The 18,350-nt window shown below is 41.2% G+C and overlaps 1 protein-coding gene across 1 annotated transcript; it reads right to left on the bottom strand.

The window, feature by feature from the left end:
* Positions 1-681: 681 nt before the first annotated feature.
* apobb.1 (apolipoprotein Bb, tandem duplicate 1) lies at positions 682-16,224 on the bottom strand. Its single transcript, XM_076165379.1, has 29 exons — positions 16,170-16,224; positions 15,187-15,219; positions 14,960-15,072; positions 14,719-14,864; positions 14,462-14,609; positions 14,209-14,361; positions 13,812-13,936; positions 13,611-13,696; positions 13,075-13,519; positions 12,846-12,960; positions 12,611-12,757; positions 12,306-12,517; positions 12,009-12,204; positions 11,735-11,914; positions 11,436-11,639; positions 11,159-11,326; positions 10,824-11,029; positions 10,421-10,603; positions 10,201-10,331; positions 9,893-10,103; positions 9,629-9,801; positions 9,246-9,409; positions 9,051-9,160; positions 8,598-8,971; positions 2,444-8,461; positions 2,244-2,355; positions 2,100-2,126; positions 1,796-1,982; positions 682-1,671 (listed from the first exon to the last, which is right to left on the bottom strand). Exons 1-29 carry the CDS (start codon positions 16,222-16,224, stop codon positions 682-684), a joined length of 11,412 nt encoding a protein of 3,803 aa, XP_076021494.1.
* Positions 16,225-18,350: the final 2,126 nt, after the last annotated feature.

Raw genomic sequence — 18,350 nt, 5'->3', positions numbered from 1 at the left:
ATACTACACAACGCCTTGTCCTTGTTCTGTGTATCTTACTTTGCCTTTTCAAGACTCTTCTCCGTCTCTTGTCTGGCAATGTCAGAGTTTTTCTTCATGAGGAGCTCATTCAGGTTAACTCCTGTCCCCCAAATCTTTCTGGCATTCTTATTATGTTTTCTGGTTGTCAATGGTTTTGTTTTGGATTTCCATGTCTTTACTGTTGAACAATTGAATGACCAGTTTTTCTTTCTATTGACAGAGATTCTTGATCATTTTAGCACATCTGGCTGTTTGAGGAGGGAGAATATCTCTCACTTTGAGTTTCTCTAGGGAGATTGTCTGTGACTTGAAGCAGTAAAGAACTGAATTTGTTTTTGGTGGGTTTGTAAAGACCAGTATTGTACTATATAATTGAAAATGTAACAAAGTTTGAGAGATCCATGGTCAATTAAAAACATCAGAGTAATAATACATCAGTGACTCACATATTGCAGTAGTTGATTTTATTGATGCTTTTCAGTCTTACTGTGATCTTACAACAAAGGTCAGACTCAATAAAGCACTGCAATCTCAATGTTTGAATACAATAAACCAGCTACATTAAAGTGATACAACAGGTGTTAATCTGTTTTAAATATGGTTAAACAGCTAATTGTCCATACTTCTACCAAGCATGTTTTAAACAGGTGGTAGTGTTTCTTACTGTAGGAAGGGGAAGGGAAGGTCAATCTCAAGCCTTCCTGCACTAGCCCTCACGTAGGCCTCCTGAGATGTTTGTTGCAGAACACCAGAAACAGTTGTATTGAACTGTTCTACCACATAAATGAGCATGTTCATGACATAATCAAGGGCATTGTTCAGCTGCTCCAGATTTACTGCAGAGAGCTGCTCAACAACACTATTTAGGACGGTGAGAATGTTAAGATACAGGCCATTAAGGTAGACTAACACTGCATCCAAATAGTCAGAGTTGAGAGAGTCAACAAATTCTTGGGATTTCTCAACAATAGACTTCAGAGTCTCACCAATCTTCACTAGCATTGTGTCAAGGCTCTCCATATTTTTCACAAAGTCAACAACTTCATCAACGATGTTCTTAATAGCTGTTTTAACCTGATCGAAGATCTGGCCTCCGGTAATTGCATCACCGATTGGCATACTTACTTTGACATTTCTGAGCTTCTCAATTAGGGTGCTATAATAGACTTCCATGTTCTCATAGACAAGCTCAATGGCTTTCTCTAGCATAGCAGAAATGCTGCTGGTCAACTTTTTGAGGACCTCAGGCAGAGTGGTCATGTCATCTGACCCAGGTAGTTTAAACTGAGTCTCCCTCAAGAGTTTCACAGCAGCATCCAGGAGGACCTGGACAGTTTTTTGGTACTGGACAAAGGTGTTCCTGAAGAAAATTGACAGTTGGCTCATTTGAATATCATAGGTGATTGCAGCATTGTAGGCCTCCCTAACACGTTCAACAACAGCATTCTTCAATTCCTCAATGTTCTTTGTGATCTGGTACTTCTCAGCAAACGTGGTAAGTGTGGAGACCATGGAAGGCATTCTCTTCTTGAGTTCAAAAAGCATGTCTTTTGGTGCATCCATGTTGTAGGCAATTTGCACATTCATTTTGTCAGCATCCTTAGGAGTTGACTTGATGATTATGATGTCAATATCAGCGTCTGGGGCAGACTGTAAAGAGATGAGAAAATATATCATTTTAGATTTTGACTTTTTATTTTATTTTATTTTTTAACAATATTTTGCAAAATATTAGATAGTTATTTAAATGGAAAAAAAATGAAAAAGTACTCACAGCATAACGGCAATAGAGCCTTGCAGCCATCTCAGATGGGACTCTGCCACTGAGTTGAAGGCCGAGGAAGCCAGTGGATGGGATTGATGCTGAGGTGCTGATTCCATCTTTGCTAGCAGCATAACGGATGTTAACATCAGTGAAAGTAGGGCTGGTGATATCCACATTCAGGGTATGCCGAGAAATGCTAAAAGAGGAACAAAGCATATCAAATGGGAAGTTATTATTATTGGAGTTTTTCCATTTATCAGCAAATTTTCTCATCGTAATTTGTATGAGACAAAATATTGAACTGAATATTTACCTGCTGTCATCAACTTGGCGTTTTCGCCTAAAAATGAAGAAACAAAACCAATATAAAATTACATGAAAGCTTAAATAAAACACAGTTTTACATCACTTAATAAAATTGAAACATTAGATAGAACTGTTGGATGGAAAATGTTACCTCAGGGCTTGGGTAATAGCATGATTGACATCCACGGTTAGGTCAGTGTGTGTCAGGGCAAGCTTGCTAATGATGTTCAGAGCTTCATTCTCAAGGTTTGCAGTGATGGAACCTATTTAAAACAATTTGTTTTAGCATTTGATGCACAACAAAGCCTACAGCATATATCAGATATGTGTGTTCAGAGAATTCCAACTCACCATCCAGGTCATAATCCAAGATGACAAAAGCAGATGTGGCAGATGATTTTAAGGTAATCTTGAAGACCGGAGCATTTCCCTCCATTTCAGCAAACAGGTTTGTGGTGTACAGTGGGCTGACAAACTTGGTATTGCTTGACAACATCTGCTTGATGGCTGTCATTTCAAGAACAGCCTTCTCAAAGATGGTGAGGTCACCGAGGCTACTTGGCTGAGACATATCAATCTCAATATCAGCAGTCAGGGAAGACATTGGTGCAAAGTCAATGGTCGCCTGAGCCACATGTTTCCCGTTGGTGTTGAAAGTGAACAGATTTGCCTCATTGTTGCCAGTAAACTTGAGCACTGCATAAACACGGCTCAGAGAGACTTCAACAGCAAGATTCTCATTCACATCCATGCTAATGACTTTGTCGGCACCCTGGTTAAGTTTGGCATCAGCAATTACCTTGTGTGTGGAGCGTAGGCCATCGACATTTAGGTACAGATTAGCCTCATTGTCAAGGATTGCCAACAGTTCATAATCTTCAGGTCCTTTGCCATTAATGTTTGCCTTGGAGGTTGACTCCATGGAAAGATATTCCCAGGTTCCCTCTAGCTTCAGGTTGTTTTCTGCTTCTACATTTCCGACAGCCTTGATCACAGGGACGTTGAATTCACCCTTCATCTTCATAGTGGAGGTAGCAGTTGGTTTAGTTTTAGTGTCTGCAAGAAGATTTTGGTTTACCTCCAGGTTGAGAATAGGCAGGGCAATCTTTGCAACAGTAGCCACAGAGACAGCAGTGTCAAACGTCTCAGTGCTCAGAGAGATGGTGCTGTCATGAGTGCCCTCAATGTGAATATTTTCAAGGGACAGGGAATTGGCCAACTTGATTCCTCTCTTGGTGGTCAGACTGGCAGTACCGTCAAGTTTGGCTTTCAGGCTATCACATACAGAGGCTGTAATTGCTCCCAGACGGAGTACAACATCATCTTCAGCATTCAGCGCAGCATTGACATTAAGATTAACGAGGGCAGACTTGAAAGACAGCTCAGAGATCAGGTTACCCATGGAGGGAATCTGGATCAGACCCATCACATCAACAAGTGGAGCAAACAGACTCTTTTTGTAAACAATCTTGGCATCAACATCAACTGTCTGGTCAGTGGTAATCAAGATGTCCTTCAGTCCAGTCACCTCATACAAGTTCAGATCAGTGATAGCTGGAGTACGGAAGTCAACAAGTGGCAGCTCGAACTCAGGAATGCTAATGGGGGATGTCAGGAAGTCAAGATTGGCCTCACCATCCATGGCAATTGACAAGCCAGCCTCATTTTCATTGTTGTCAATGGTCAAGTTGGAGAAAAGTTTGTACTGATTAACACGAGCCAGCATTACTGTGTTCAACTGTTGGCTGTCAGGCTTGATGACGGCGGAATAATCATTTTGAAGATCTATCTTAGCGCTCAGCATTTCAAAAAGGTTGACCTTGACATTTCCTTTGTTCTGGAAATCAAACAGACACTCAGTTGGGCGAGCTACAACATTGATTCCATTAGACATATCTCCAGCGATTATGGTGCCAATGAGCTCTGCGTCATGATTTGCTTTAAGCTCAACCTTCAGGTCGTAAAGGTTAGCATAACCAGTTGCCACAAAACGGCTGTTCTTGATTAGTGAGCCCTCAGCCTCATTGCGGATATCAAACTTAATATACCTCAACATGGCAGCTTCAGCAGTCATTTGCTGGTTCATTTTCAGTATGCTCGATGCCGTTTCACCATTCAAAGCCATTGTAACAAGGCTGGGAGTAACTGAGAAGCGCATGTTGGACATGTGGGTAGCCTCCTCAGAATCCAAACTGCCCTTGCCCACATTATCAACTGTAAGACTGAGCATGTAGCCATCTTGGCGAAGAACTGCCTTCTGGGTAAGAGTGGCCTCACTTCTTAAATCGATGACTGGAAGATTTACCAAATGATTGTAAGTTGTGTCAAGAGAAGCAGACATTCCCTCCTCCATGGCGATGAAAGCTGTGTTAACAAAATCAGCAGTGTAAGGTGCAGTGGTGACCTTTACTGTAGTCTTGGCTTGGGCCTGGCCTGATGCTCCATAGAGAGTTACAGATGCTTGATGTTCAACTCCAAGAGCTACATGATTGAATTTCACAGTTTCAGCAATGACAACACGGCTCATCTTTGGGGTTGCAATGCGAGCTGTGGAGTCCAGTTTGTAATTAAGAAATTCAAAATCAGGGGATGAGGCCTGGGAAGTCAGGAATCCAGTGAACTGAGGTGTCATTTCATCGTCAGTAGAATTCTGGAGCTCAGCAGAAGTCTTGAAGGCATAGACAGGAGTGTTGAATCGGATTTCACCATAAAGTTTACCAAAGCATGGGATCATGATCTCACTTGGGATGGTTGGCAGCATCAATTCAGGGAGCTGAAGAGTCTTAACAAGCTTTTCTACAGGGACCTGTGGGATGGTGGGTAGGGAAATCTCTGCAAGGGTGATTTCAGGGAATGTTAGCTCAGGCATGGTAGGAAGATAGTTGATGGCCAGATCTCCAAAGAAAACATCCACATCAAGCATCTTGATCTCAAAGTTTACAATGAGTTCGATAAGCGCAAAGATTCTCTGCTTGATGTCGTCAAAGGAAACTGTGTTGGCTTGAACAGTATAGAAACCCAAGATGGTAAATTCAGGGATTTCCATCTGTGTTGGGACAAGATTCTCAAGATTGTCCATTCTGAAGTTCTTGGAAGGCACAACGAGATCAGTGAGAGGGAAGGTGAAGGTAGGTGTGTTGATTTCAATTTCCTTCAACGCCTGAATGAGCCCAGTGATGATCTGCTTAAGCTCACTGAAGAGCCTTTGTTCAGGTAGAACAATCTGAATGAAATCGATAACAGAGGCGAGCGCCTGAGAGCTCCTGGACAAAACTTCAGTATAGCTTTTGCTCACCAACTCCAACAAAGCAGTGATCTCACCATTAACATCCATGTTAATGATTACCTGTTTGAGAGTTTCAGCAAAGCTCTTCAAGTCATTCAGCAATAACTGATCAAGCGCGTCCTTCACAGATTTGATCATTTCTGCAACTCTGATCTCTCTCAATTGTTCCAGGTAACCTCTCACAGTAGACAAAACAAAGTTGACAAAACCTCTTGCTGCCTCAAGTTTCTGGGGGATTTCCAGTGTCCTGACCCACTCGTTCACAATTGCTGTATACTTAGCGATCATTTCATTGGCCTGATCCACAAATGCATTGTAATCAAATGACTTCAGCCCCTGCACAATAGTATCAAGATATGCATTAAGATGTTCAATAATTTGTTTGACTTCAGTTGCTTTCAAATAGTTGATAGCATCCTGCATTACCTCTGTAACTTTGGTAAGGATATCTGTGTCCTTCAATATGTTGCCTAAGGCTCTGATGGTTTCCTCAACCTTCAAGCTTCTCATGAGCTCCATAACCATATCCAAGATAGCCTCAACCTTTTTGTCAGCCTCAAACTTGACAATGACTTCCCGCATCTTGGCATATAAGTAATTGATCTTACCTAAGATGTCGAAGTTCTCATTAATTTCCCTAACTAAAGTTGTGAATCGAGTGAAGATGTTTGTGGCAACCTCACCCACCAGTTCTTCAATGTGAGCTTTGAAGTCGATAGATAAAATGAACGTCTTCCACTCAGAAGCAAAATTGGAAATGTCGAAGGTCTCGATGTATTCTCTCAGTTCAGTTACGATTGTCTGCAGTTTAGCCTTGATTTCAAACTTGGTATCAATATCACGCAGGATTGCAATGCTGCTGCCGCTCAGTTTTTCCAGGTCAATCTGCTCAATCAGGTCCTTTATTGTGTCAATGACTGTAACAACCATACCCTTGATGTCATATTCCTCCATTTGTTGCTGGATCGTCTGAATGAGAGTTTCAGGAAGGTATCCACTAACAATCGTGTTCTTCAATGAGTCCAAATAGTTTAGGGTGTAAGTAGAGAGATCAGAAAGGAGTTTCTCTAAGGTAACCTTCAGGTTCATCAAAGTGGCTTCCACATCTTCCACAGTGAAGGCATATTCTTGAGTTAAATCAGTTAGGTACTGCTTCATCTGCATGGCCTTGCCTTCAATATTCAGTTGAGCAACAAACTCACTCAAGTTTTGGGGAAGAAGCTCAAGTTTAGCCCGGACCTCCTCATTGTTGATGAAGTTCTGCACTGACTCTGCAATGCTCACAACAAGGACCTTCATGCTTTCCAAGAAGGCAGGAACATTTTCCACAAATGGGATCTGGATTACCTGACTATTTGTGTTTTTGTCATACTTGAGGAAGCCAGAGATGGTGAAGTCCTGATTGTCTGTGGAGGCTGTGTTGAGAATGTTTGTGAGGATGGTGCCAGACAGTTCCATTCCAGTTCTCTCAGCAGTGTTATAAACACTAACATCCTGATTGAGGGCGTGGTTATTCATCTTAGACTTCAGTGTAAGAGTGGTCTTCTGCTCCTGAGGCATCAGAACAGTGTCCATCTTGTTGTCAATGGTTGTCTCCAAGGAAAAGCCATTGTCCAGCTGCTGGGTCAGTGATGCTCTGCATTCATGTGAGCTGGCGAAAGCCAAGGGCTGTGCTTTAAGCAGGACTTTGCCATAGAGCTGGGCACTGTGCTTTCCATACAAGGTAAGGTCTCCATCAGCATTGAAGATGGCATCAAGGTTGAAGTCAAAGGGAACAAAGCTGGCACGGAGAGTGTGGTCAAAGCGCATTGGCTGGGAGTTAAAGCGGGCATCATTGGTGAACCTGGCAGCAAGACCGACAACTTCAATCTCGGTGTTGTGGTTCATGTGAGTTCCCATAATACTGCCTGTAGTGCTGCATTTAGCATTGGCTGTCAAGTCAGCATAATTTACTTGATAAGTGTGCTTGATCTCTTCATCCCCATAGACGGCTTTCAGGTTTCCAGTCAGGTCGATCTTGTAGAGTTCAGCCGTTAGCTGAGCCTCATTCATGAGGTTGGCAGCCAGAACTTTCAGGTTGTTGTTAATATTTGCAGAGGCAATGTAGGGTTTCACATCAATGGTGATGTCATGATTGTAAGAAGCAAGTTCACTGACAATAGCCTCAGCCTTTGAGTTGAACTCAAGGTGGGTGAGAGAAAGAAGCATGTTGTTGGCATTATCAAACTTGATGTCATTCATCTCAGCCTTGTTGTTAATGGACAGCGTAGCCTTTGAAGCATCAAGCCCTGCACTGAAGGTATTCTCCAGGGACAGAAGGCTCTGTAGGGTGGTTGTTCCACTTGTGGCCAAGCCATCCTTATTCAGTGTCAGAGTAGCCTTGTGAGTAGCCTCATTCTCAAGGAGCTTCACAGTGGCATCACCATTGACAGCTAGACCATTGACATCAAGAGAGGCAGTCAACAGAGAGTAGACACGGTTGTCAGAGTGCTCCCCGTTAGTCTCCATCCTCATGATGACTTCACCGTTACCAGCCGAAGCTTCGGCCTTGTTGAGAATCTTCATGCCAAGAGCAATTGCATTTGTATCACATTTCAGTGATAGCTTGTTTTCTTTGTAGGCAAGTTCGACAGCCTGAATCAAGGTGTCCTCCATGGCATTGGTGTTAGACATGACTGAGAGTTCACCATTGACAAATGTTGCTTTAATTGTGTTTTGGGCCTTGCCAATTGAGGTGTCAAATTTAAGAGAAGAATCAATGTTTGCTTCTGGTCTGAATGGAGAGATTTTGACTGACTGGGCAGAAACGGTGTTGCCATAGATGGGTCCTGCCTTGAAGAGTCCTTCAAGGTTGCTTTCAGCAGAGATTTCTTCAGTGTTGATTTCAGCCATAACAATGTTCTCAAGTGCAACACTGAGACCAAATGGACTGGTGGCATCAATCTTGCTGCTGGATTTCACATTAATTTTGTCGGTGATGGTTGCCTCCTCAATGACACTAATACTGGCTTCAATGAACTTGTGGGCCAAAGCGCTTTTCAAATGGGCTTTGATGGATTCAGTGATGGCCAGCATTCCAGAGCCTATAATTATAATAATAAAAATACTGTGATCGCTGAAGAGATAGCAGATATACTTAAATGGCAGTTATATACATACAGTATATAATATAATATGAATATGGTTATACACAAACATATTAATATTTAAAGAAAATACCTTCAAGCTGGACTGAGAAGATGTCAAGTGGAGAAGTTCCTTTCACATCAAATTTAGCTGAGTAGCTTGGTGTCTCCACAACGTCTTTGCCGGCAGCCACTGAAGCGTCCAAGTCGTACAGGTTGCTCTTCATCACAGATGAAATCTCTACTTTGCCGAAGAGAGGAAGAGATAGATCAAGCCTCTCAGGGACAAAAAGCTCTGGAATGGGAATTTCCATGGACACGATCTCAACTCCAAACTGGGGAAGAGACAGGCTTGGTGTGGTTAAAGCTGCTGGGAGAGCCAGGTCTTCTGTTGACTTTCCTCCAAGAGGTAGAGGGATAGCAATGGTGAAGCGCTCATCGTTGAAGTGGTAGGCACCATTGGCGTTACTTAAAAAAAAAAGAATGAACTTATTAGACCAAGAATGTGCCAATATTAATAATTAACAATGTGTTGTTTCAAACTTACAAATTCAGGAACAGTGTCTTTGGCAGTGTAACTTCGGGCATATCAGGCATTCTGATGTTCTGCATATAAGGAATATCAGCTCCGTACTTTTCCATGTAGTTGTTTGTAGCCTAAGGAAAGGATAAACCTTCGAGTCAGCCTTTGAACTAAGAAAACATAAAAACTTTTCCATAGATTAAAGGTTATGGTGTGTACCTCTACAAACTTCTGGAGGATGTGACGGACCTTCATCTCAGTTTCACCCACACTCATGTCAAGAAGATTATTCCCATACTTATCAATCAGGTCAGCATATGGAACAATTTCCATGACCTCAGAGTTCACATCAGACTTGAATTCAACCTCAACCCTGCTGGTATCTATAAGGATAAATAACAGTAAAAGAGATTCAAAAGCATTAGAAAGTATTCCTCTAAAACTGCATTTGGCTGAGACTATCTCTCATCATCAGCTTTCCACACAATGGTATTGATTTATTGTGTGACTTTTTGCAAGAATGTGTTGACTTTCAAACTAGTTAGAATTGTAAGTAATATTCATAAAAAGCGAAAAAAGGAAAAAATGGAAAATAACAATACCATATTTCAATTTCAGCTTCTGCTCGGAAGTGGTTTCTAGGAGCTTGAAGTTACTCTGAACCTCAAGTTCTAAGTCTTCCTCACGCTTCAGGTTAGCTGTGACAGTCATTTCGGCACTCATTGAGGGGATAATAAGTTGGCCTTGCAGCATGGCTTCCTTCATGGCTGAAAGTCTGAAAGATACCAGGTACAAATTAATCAATACGTCCTTAGCTCTGAGTGTGATGTTAATATAACCTCATGTTGATATGATGGATTTCTTACTTGGCACGGCCAACCAGTGAGAGCTGAGGGCTGTTCTTGTTGATAAGGTCCAAAGAGATTGAGTGAGTTCCTTTCCCCTTGGTGGTCCCATCAACAACACCCAGCCTGAATCCAGCCTCGACATCATAGTCAGGGATTTGGAACTCAGTTGTAAAGACGTTCTTCCTTCTGTTGTACTTCATGGTTGCTCTTGCCTCAGTGGGTTCAGCACCTGGTATTCATCACCCAACAAATATAATATTGTTTATGAAGTGCAGTAACTACACAGCTTCCCAAAATAGATCCAAATTGTGGAATGAGGTTATTACCTTCGGCTCTCAGACTCAACTTCACAGAGTCAACCTTCTGCCGGCCCTCTTCTCCCTCCCTGAGGAGCTCATATGCAATGGTAGCTGTGTATTCAGTGACTTCACCAGCTGGATGCAGCTCCACAGCAAATCTGTTATGGTAATTCAGGTAATTAGCCATCATGCTTAATTATATATTTAAAATGTAATTATTTGCTAGTGGGGAAGATGTCTTGCTCACTTGCTGTCTCCAGTGAAGGGGAAGTAGGGGGCTGTCTCAGCATTGAAAGCATCAGTGTACTGCAGAGCAGTGCAGTATTTCATTCCAGCGATGAAGGGAGAGCACTCACTGACATCAACCTTGTCGTTCACCTTAGAGGGAATGGTCATTACCTCTGATCCAGTCACTGCTACAAGGCTGTTGCTGTAATTGAAAAATAGGAAAGTTGTTTAGGTTTACTTTTTTTTGTACCATGACCATAGCTATTTCTAAGTTTCTCTTATCCATTTCAATGATATTCACAGTAGTTAATAGTTTTACTGCAGGTTGAAGTGAATAGTACTTGAGGATTCTTTTCTTTCTTATTACTTCCTTGTGTGTTGTTAAGATGAAAATTGTGACATAAATGACCAGTCATACTTACGTCATTTGGATGAGCTTAGTAGGAGTCGTTAGAGCAGGCATGGTCAGCTTTACATGGTCTTTTCCCATGGAGATCTTGGCACTGAGGCCACTCTCGTGGAAAAGATTGGTGTGCATCTCCAATCCAGAGGAAACAAAGTCTGGGATGTGGGTGCCAATCTGAGTTACAAACTCAATGCCAGCAGAGGGCATAAAGGTAACCTCGCTCTGTGAGGAAACATCAGAGAGAAAGTTGTTGCACGGATACTGTTTTGTGATAAAGTTGTGTTTGGCAGTAAAACACATTCACTTAATGTAATAGATACAATTAATAGTGTTATAAAATGAAGTTATTACCATATCACGAGCAATGTTAAGGCCTCCCTTGATACCAGGAGTGAAAGTGCCAGAGAGTGCCACCCTCAGAGGCACACCAGTGGCAGTGGGGAGGAAGAATTCGTTGTCCATGAAGATGTAGTGGGCAAACATTGTGTTGTCTGCTTTAGTCATCAGTCCCATCATCACCTGCAGATGATGAAATGCACATGAGAGCACAATTACAAAACACATCTCAGTTCCCAATAGTCCTCTTAATTAAAGAAATGTTTCAAAAAATAACTGTACTGTTACATACTTCAGTAGGGAACATTGAGAGCATCTTGTCAATCATCATTGTAGCAGAGTAGGCCATCTCCTCTATTTCATTGGTCCTCAGATATCCCAGCTCATTTCCCAAGAGTCTCAGGTAAACCATGGCATCAGGAGAGGGATTGGTCTTCATTTCTCTAACCAATTTGTTCAGGTTACGCGCGATCTCCTTCACCAGGTTCTGGGAAGCCTGTGGATATACATAGTCCATTTGTACAATTCTTGAAAAATGTTGTCAGAAGTATTCCGTCTTATAAATGTGTAGAAGATGATTCCTCTCTATACCTGTCTCTTCATCCTGTCCTTCTTCAGAGCAGGCACGATGTTCATCAGGACCTCGCTGACTTTGAAGGGCATGTTGTCAGAGACGAAGTACATGGTCTTCATGACAGTGTCAGGGAAAAATCCATTCTCTCCAAACAGGGCTTCAACAGTTGGTTCAAATCCTTTGCCCTCCAGTCCAATCTTAAAAGTTGTCAAGTTGCAACAGTTATACACTTGAAGTCAAGTCAACACACTGAAAAAGCACAATTTAGATATCAACAGCTCGAAGTGTTACCTCCATCATGTCAGCGTCATAGCCAAATGCCTTCAGGGTCATTTCAAGCATTGCCTCCTTGGGCAGGTAGCTGGTGCCCTCAAAGATCATGTTACCCTCCATAGAGCCTATCTTGTAGTTGCGAGAGAACTTGGTTGGATCCATGATGGGTCCAATCTCGTTAGTCTGCAGGGCATCAAAGAGCTTTTGTCTCAGCCTGTGGGAAAGAGGGGCACATTTTAAAACAAACTTTTGATAGTATAATATTAAATCAGGAGACTGGCTTGATAAATATAGCTGCTACAATTCTTCACTTACAGTTCTGTTTCAGGATCAGTTGAGGACATAATGTTGGCTATGTGGGAGATGACAAAGCTTTTAGCTTGTTGGTCTTGCTCTTCGGGCAAGGCAGCAGCAAGCCGGGCCAGTTCACTTGGCTGGGGATCCTTCATCAATACCAGATATGCAGCGACACGCTTTTGCAGGGGGCTAGCAGAGTCCAAAAGCACCTGCATGAGGATTTCTCTGCCCTGTGACCCATAAATAAATATAACTGTCATTATGAGTGACATCTACGTAATGATTCCAATATTCTGTCAAACCACTGGCATAATTGGACTTGCCTCCTCAGGGACAGGGGTCTGCCTGTATGCTTGGATGGCAGCTTGCTGGACACGCGCTGAGGCAGCAGGTTGGTTCACACACTGGAGCACAGTAGCTCTGAGCGCAGGACTGGCAGCTCCCATGGCAGGAGCCATGTTTCCAACAACCTATAAGAACAGGAATCAATATTCTACTCTATACTGCTCATTCATGTTCCCAAGCCAACAATTTCAAGTTATTGAGATGTATACCAACCCTCAAAGTCATGAAAGTTTGGTCGTCATCACCAGAGCAGTCACCCAACTGGGCATCCATGAACTCAGCAACAGCATAAATCTCAGGGATCAGTTTTCCTTCAGCTTTGTAATATCTGTTGAAGAGTGATATCAAATTACAATTTAAAACCTGCATAGCTATATTCACAAGGGAAATGAATAGCTTCAAAAAGGATGGAATGGAATGATGTGGGGTCTTGTTCACTCACCTCCTAACAGCATTGCTCAGGGCATAAAAGATGGCTTTGCTGGGCTTGTATTTGGCCATCTGAAGCATGTCATTGATCAGGAGGGGAGAAGGATTGGACACGAGTCCCAATGCAAAAACAGCTGCATCAGTCTCAAGTGAAGGTTGTTCAAGGGTCCTGAGGATGCTCATGATGCCGCTGCTGCACTCAGGGGTACCGCACTGGGCTAGAACTTGGAAGGTCAGGGCACGGGACACTTCAAGAGCCTCAGGAATGCCAGAAATCAGGGTCTCAGTCCTCATTCCACGAACCATGATGACAAGCTTGTGGAAGAGGTTGGCCCTCCTTTCACCCTGGGTCTCAGGCAGAGAGGCCAGCTCTCTCAGCACATTCAGAGCAGGCTCCTTATCTTGCATAACAGTCCTGTCCTCGACAGCTTCCATGTTAAGGCCCTTAACAATCTCACCTACAGTACACAAGCAGTAATTATCCATTTAGTGAATATTTTAAGATAAGCAGCTATGATTTAAAGCAGCATAATGAAAACATGTGCTTACTGAGTTCAAACACTCTGTCATTGTGGGGAGAAACAGCAATCAGTGTCAGTTCTTGCTTGCCAACATTGGTAACTCCATACTGTCCCCTGTAGAGAGAACACAAAGGGTTAATATACAGTATGACTTGCTCAGACAATATGTTCAATTAATAGCAGATTGAAGTGTAAGATAGCATAGAGAGCGCTATAAGGTGTGACATACTTATGGGAGAAGGGCACTAGGATGTGGTTCTCAGTGCAGGACCCATAGGTCAAGTGTTTCTGCTCATTGTCAAATTTGTAGTTACAGGTCTGAGAGCTCCTCACAAACTGGGCAGCTAGGTATTCCTGTAAGTAGACAAAGAAGCAGGTTATGGTGTGGATTCTTTGAAATTGGATAACTGCCACATTTTCATGTTTTGACTTTTCAGCAGTGGTGGCTATTGCAGATGATCAAAGATCTACTCAAAACTGATTTTTTTCTTTTATAAAAGCAATGAAAGAGCAAAGCTTACAATCATTTTCAGTTGAATCTTGGCTGTGTTTTATAAACTCCTGAGGTCATAATAAAACTTTATTTTACTAGAATGTTCTGAGCAAAGCTTAATTGGCTGTCTTACCAATTTAGAGACAAGTGCCAAGGGGCTGGTGTGATCTCTAATGGGGTTAAACTTGTCGCATCCGGACAGATCCCTAGAGAGGCTGATGTCAGTTGCGATGTCTTCTCTAGCATTGACAGAGTAGGTGGTCTTGCACTTGCCGTGGATGGTGGGCTGAAATTGAAATATATCGATTAACAGTAGCACAGAGGTTTACTATGCAGCTATTTCTTTCTTGGTAATTATGTGAGTATTTAGCACTAAGTAAATGTACCATAAGCTTGTTCATTTCCTCCTCCAGCAGAGGCACAGCCAGAGCAGAGATGATACCCCTTTTGATGTTCAGGATGGTGCCTGTCTCAGCTTCGTGAGGGTAGAGTTTCACATCATACACACCCTCAACCACAACCTTCAGAGGGTATCTTAAAGACAATTTGTGACCAGGGTTAAACTCAGTTGTCAGTTGCAATGTCAGTATCAGTTTAAGGATGCTTTCATGAGCCTTAAGTTACAAACAACAAGGTAACCTACTTCTCCATCTCAGCAGCAAAGTTGTCAGAGCTTGGTGCAGGTCTGAACACAGTGTTGCCATCTGCGTCCATGCCAGCCACCTCACTCAGGCTGCAGCGGGTTGTGCGCACGATGTAGCTACAAGACTGAGGTACCTCAATTTCAACCTGTCAAAAAAGGTAAATATTTTTTCTCATCTCTGACTCGACTCAAAGAGAAACACTGAACAACAATAGATAGTGCGGAAAGTTGTTTCTTATACCATGCAAGAGCCTCTGGGTCCATTCTGGAGCTGGGAGGCTCCATTGATGGCGTTCAGAGATTCAGCATCATATCGGTATTCATACTTGTGCAGAGGCTTGTACCGTTTGTCCACTGGAAGAGAAAGTACATTTAAAGTTGAGATTTAATATTTATCAAGGTTTTAATCAGCTGTATTTAAAAATATAGCAGCACTCTTTAATTATGAAAGCATTTGATCTGACTTACACAGGCAGGATGGTTGATCGTCATCTTGGGCAACTGTGAGGAAAAACACAAATAAAATTTAATTTACAAAAATGTAAGTCCCATAATTTTGTAAAGTGTCTCCAGCAGAATTCCAGGGAGATTAATGAAATGGTCATGAAGAAAATGCAAAAATAATTCTTAGGTTTAAAATGTAATTATATACTTTGTCACCCATAGGTTTTCTTATTTTGCTTTTTTTACTATGCTCTAGCTTAAATTGATTTGAATCATGATTGATAACCACCACCAATGTTGTACTGACATTGGTCATGTACAATATTTGGGGTCTTATCTCGATTACAATCTATTCCATAATGGTTTGAGGTTAGCAGCTTATCAGGCAACTAGTACAGCATCCAACTGGAATAACTTCTCTGACCTTGTTTTAAATCTAAACACTAGACAGTATTTGCAATTCCAACATGAAATGCATGAAATGAGATTAGTTAAAGGCTTCACTGTGGACTGGGTCAGAGTTGGAGTGATCACCTTGAATGTGAAAATGATGATAAACTCTTCACAAATAAGCTGCTCCATTTGTGATACAGACTATTTAGCCACCGTGATTGTTGTCTTCACTAACCTACACCCAAGCCACTGCATTATACTGGAAAACTGTGTACTGCTGCTGAAACTGTCCGTTGAATAAAATATTCAAATGTGATTATTCCTAACCTGATAAAATATGACCAAATCAAGTTTAGCAGCTCATCAGGCAACTTGTACAGCAGCCTACTGGAATAACTTTTCTCTGACCTTTATTGTTTGAAATCTAAACACTAGACAGTATTTGCAAAAAACAATTAGCAACAAAAGAGGTCTAAATGCAGAATATTATACAGTTTTATTCAAATGAATCCAAATGTCTAGATGTTTTAACCTCTCTATATATAATTCACTAAATATACAAAATGAAATTACTAAAAGTAAATATCTTCAAAGGTATTTTAAGAAATACTCACAAGCCAAGGTAGCGGTGCTCAAGAGCAGCAAGAGGCAGAGCTTTGAGTCCCCCATGATGGGTTGGCTTAAGCTCTATCCTTAGTGGTCGGCGAGTACTCAGACGAGACTGATTCCTCAGAGCCTGCCTGAGGCTTTTATACCCTGAGCCTGAGCTGTTTCAGGGGTCTGAAAAGCACAGACAGTGCTCTGAAGAGTCAAAGTCCACTTCATCCTCCTGTGTGGAAGGACAAAGGCAAAGGTTTGATCGGCTATTCAGGATCCAAAGCACAGACTTACTGAACTGATCAATTCTGTGAAATGATTAGCTACATTTTTTGAAATTTTACAACGGTAATACTTCACATATTTTATAATATGATTAATCACGTTCCCTTTTAAATCAGACATCAATTGTGTTATGATTCTGTGTTGCATATAATTTAATTTAGATAAGATAATAGCAGTGCTTACCATTATTCGGCTCTCGCAACATTTTCTTAATAAAATAATAAAATAATAATTGAAATATGTTTTCGATCCACAGCTATACATTTGCAAAAAAGGTTTTCTTTGTGCCATCCCAGTTGTTATCAAACGTGTTTTGTAGTTATTGATGTACATTTGTAACCCAACATCAGTTAGTGTTTGTAAATGAACTCTTCATGTGTTTACCAGGGTTTTTGCTTTTCACTTATAAAGGAAAGGATTTAGTCATGGCTGTAAATGTGGGAATATTTCACATTTCAATCGGTGTTTTCTTATGACCTGAAGTTCTTTTATCTACCTTTGTTGAACACACTTATTGTAAGTCGCTTTGGATAAAAGCGTCTGCTAAATGATCGTAATGTAATGTAATGTAATGTTTTGAAGGGTTTTTGATGCATTTCAGTACATCCAATTTTAACAAAAAAGTAATATACAGTTTGATTGATGTTAATGTTTTAATGATTAATAAGTAATGCACAATAAAAATATCATGTTTAAATTTAGATCCAGAACATCTTTAAAAAGTGGGAGTGATCGCATTGAATGTGAAAATGATGATAAACTCTTCACAAATCAGCTGCTCCATTTGTGATACAGACTATTTAGACATCATGATTGTTGTATACTGGAAAACTGTGTACTGCTGCTGAAACTGTCCGCTGAAACCGTTGAACAAAATATTCAAATGTGATTATTCCTAACCTGATAAAATATGACCAAATCTGTTTGTATAGGCAGTAAAGTGTTCAGAGGTTGAAGCCCCCTTTGGACTCTCTCTCTGTGTGCATGTCTGTCAGTGCAAACACTCAGTGGAGACAAACTTTTTGAAGGTGCTGATGGGATATTGCAACAAGTCATTTAATAATTCAGCTGCAGTTATGTGACCTATGCATGACACAGTACAGATAATCTTCATATTTCTTCTCACGTTTCACTGCGCATGTTGAAAATGTTATTTATTTATAGCATGTGTTGCAACAGCAGCAAATTCCTGTGATTAGTGTTCATCCTCTAATATATCATTATCAAATTATTTCAACAGCAGAAATAACAAATAATACCAACAAAGATATTGTCCCCCTATGCCTATTGTGGGCTTGTTGTTTGTTGTTTGGATTACTCAAAAGATTTTTGGTTGGAACTTGGTGGAAGGGCCTAGGGTAGGTACCATTCCATTTTTGGTGCATAACTGTATCCAAAAAAGCTATTTCCGAATTTTGGGAAATAGAAATATGCTTTATTCAGATAAATTCCTTCCAACGTAATACACAAATAATAATAAACGATAACAAACATATTGTGCCCATGATCCGAGTCAGCAGATGGCAACTACTGTTTCTTTCATTTTTGTAATATTAATAATAATAACCCACATCATAGGAGACAGAGGAGTCCTGTCTTTCCCCTTCTTTGGAGCAGCTTTAGGCTCTCTTACCTAATCCATTTTTCAGGGTAAAGGTCAAATCCTTTGCAACAAATATCATTGATTTTATTGTGAAAGTGTTCCTCGAATGTAAAGAACACTTTCATTTTGATTTATTAGAATGTATGTTCTTGCGGAAAGGTTTGTAAGAGCTCATGATCAAACTGTATCACAACAGTCAGAATGTTGCTTAGCGGTGCAGATACTATCTTAACCACTGTGTGCTCTGTGTAATCAATACTTATCTTAATCACATTCCCCTGCACTGTGGATTGTTGCGCTCATGTGGTGA

Source organism: Genypterus blacodes, unplaced genomic scaffold, assembly GCF_046128005.1.
Source record: "Genypterus blacodes isolate CSIRO-AG114 ecotype Tasmania unplaced genomic scaffold, CSIRO-AGI_Gbla_v1 ptg000143l_1, whole genome shotgun sequence".
Lineage (NCBI taxonomy): Eukaryota > Metazoa > Chordata > Actinopteri > Ophidiiformes > Ophidiidae > Genypterus > Genypterus blacodes.
The sequence above is the reverse complement of the archived record's forward strand: the minus strand, read 5'-3'. Positions and strand labels throughout refer to the sequence as shown.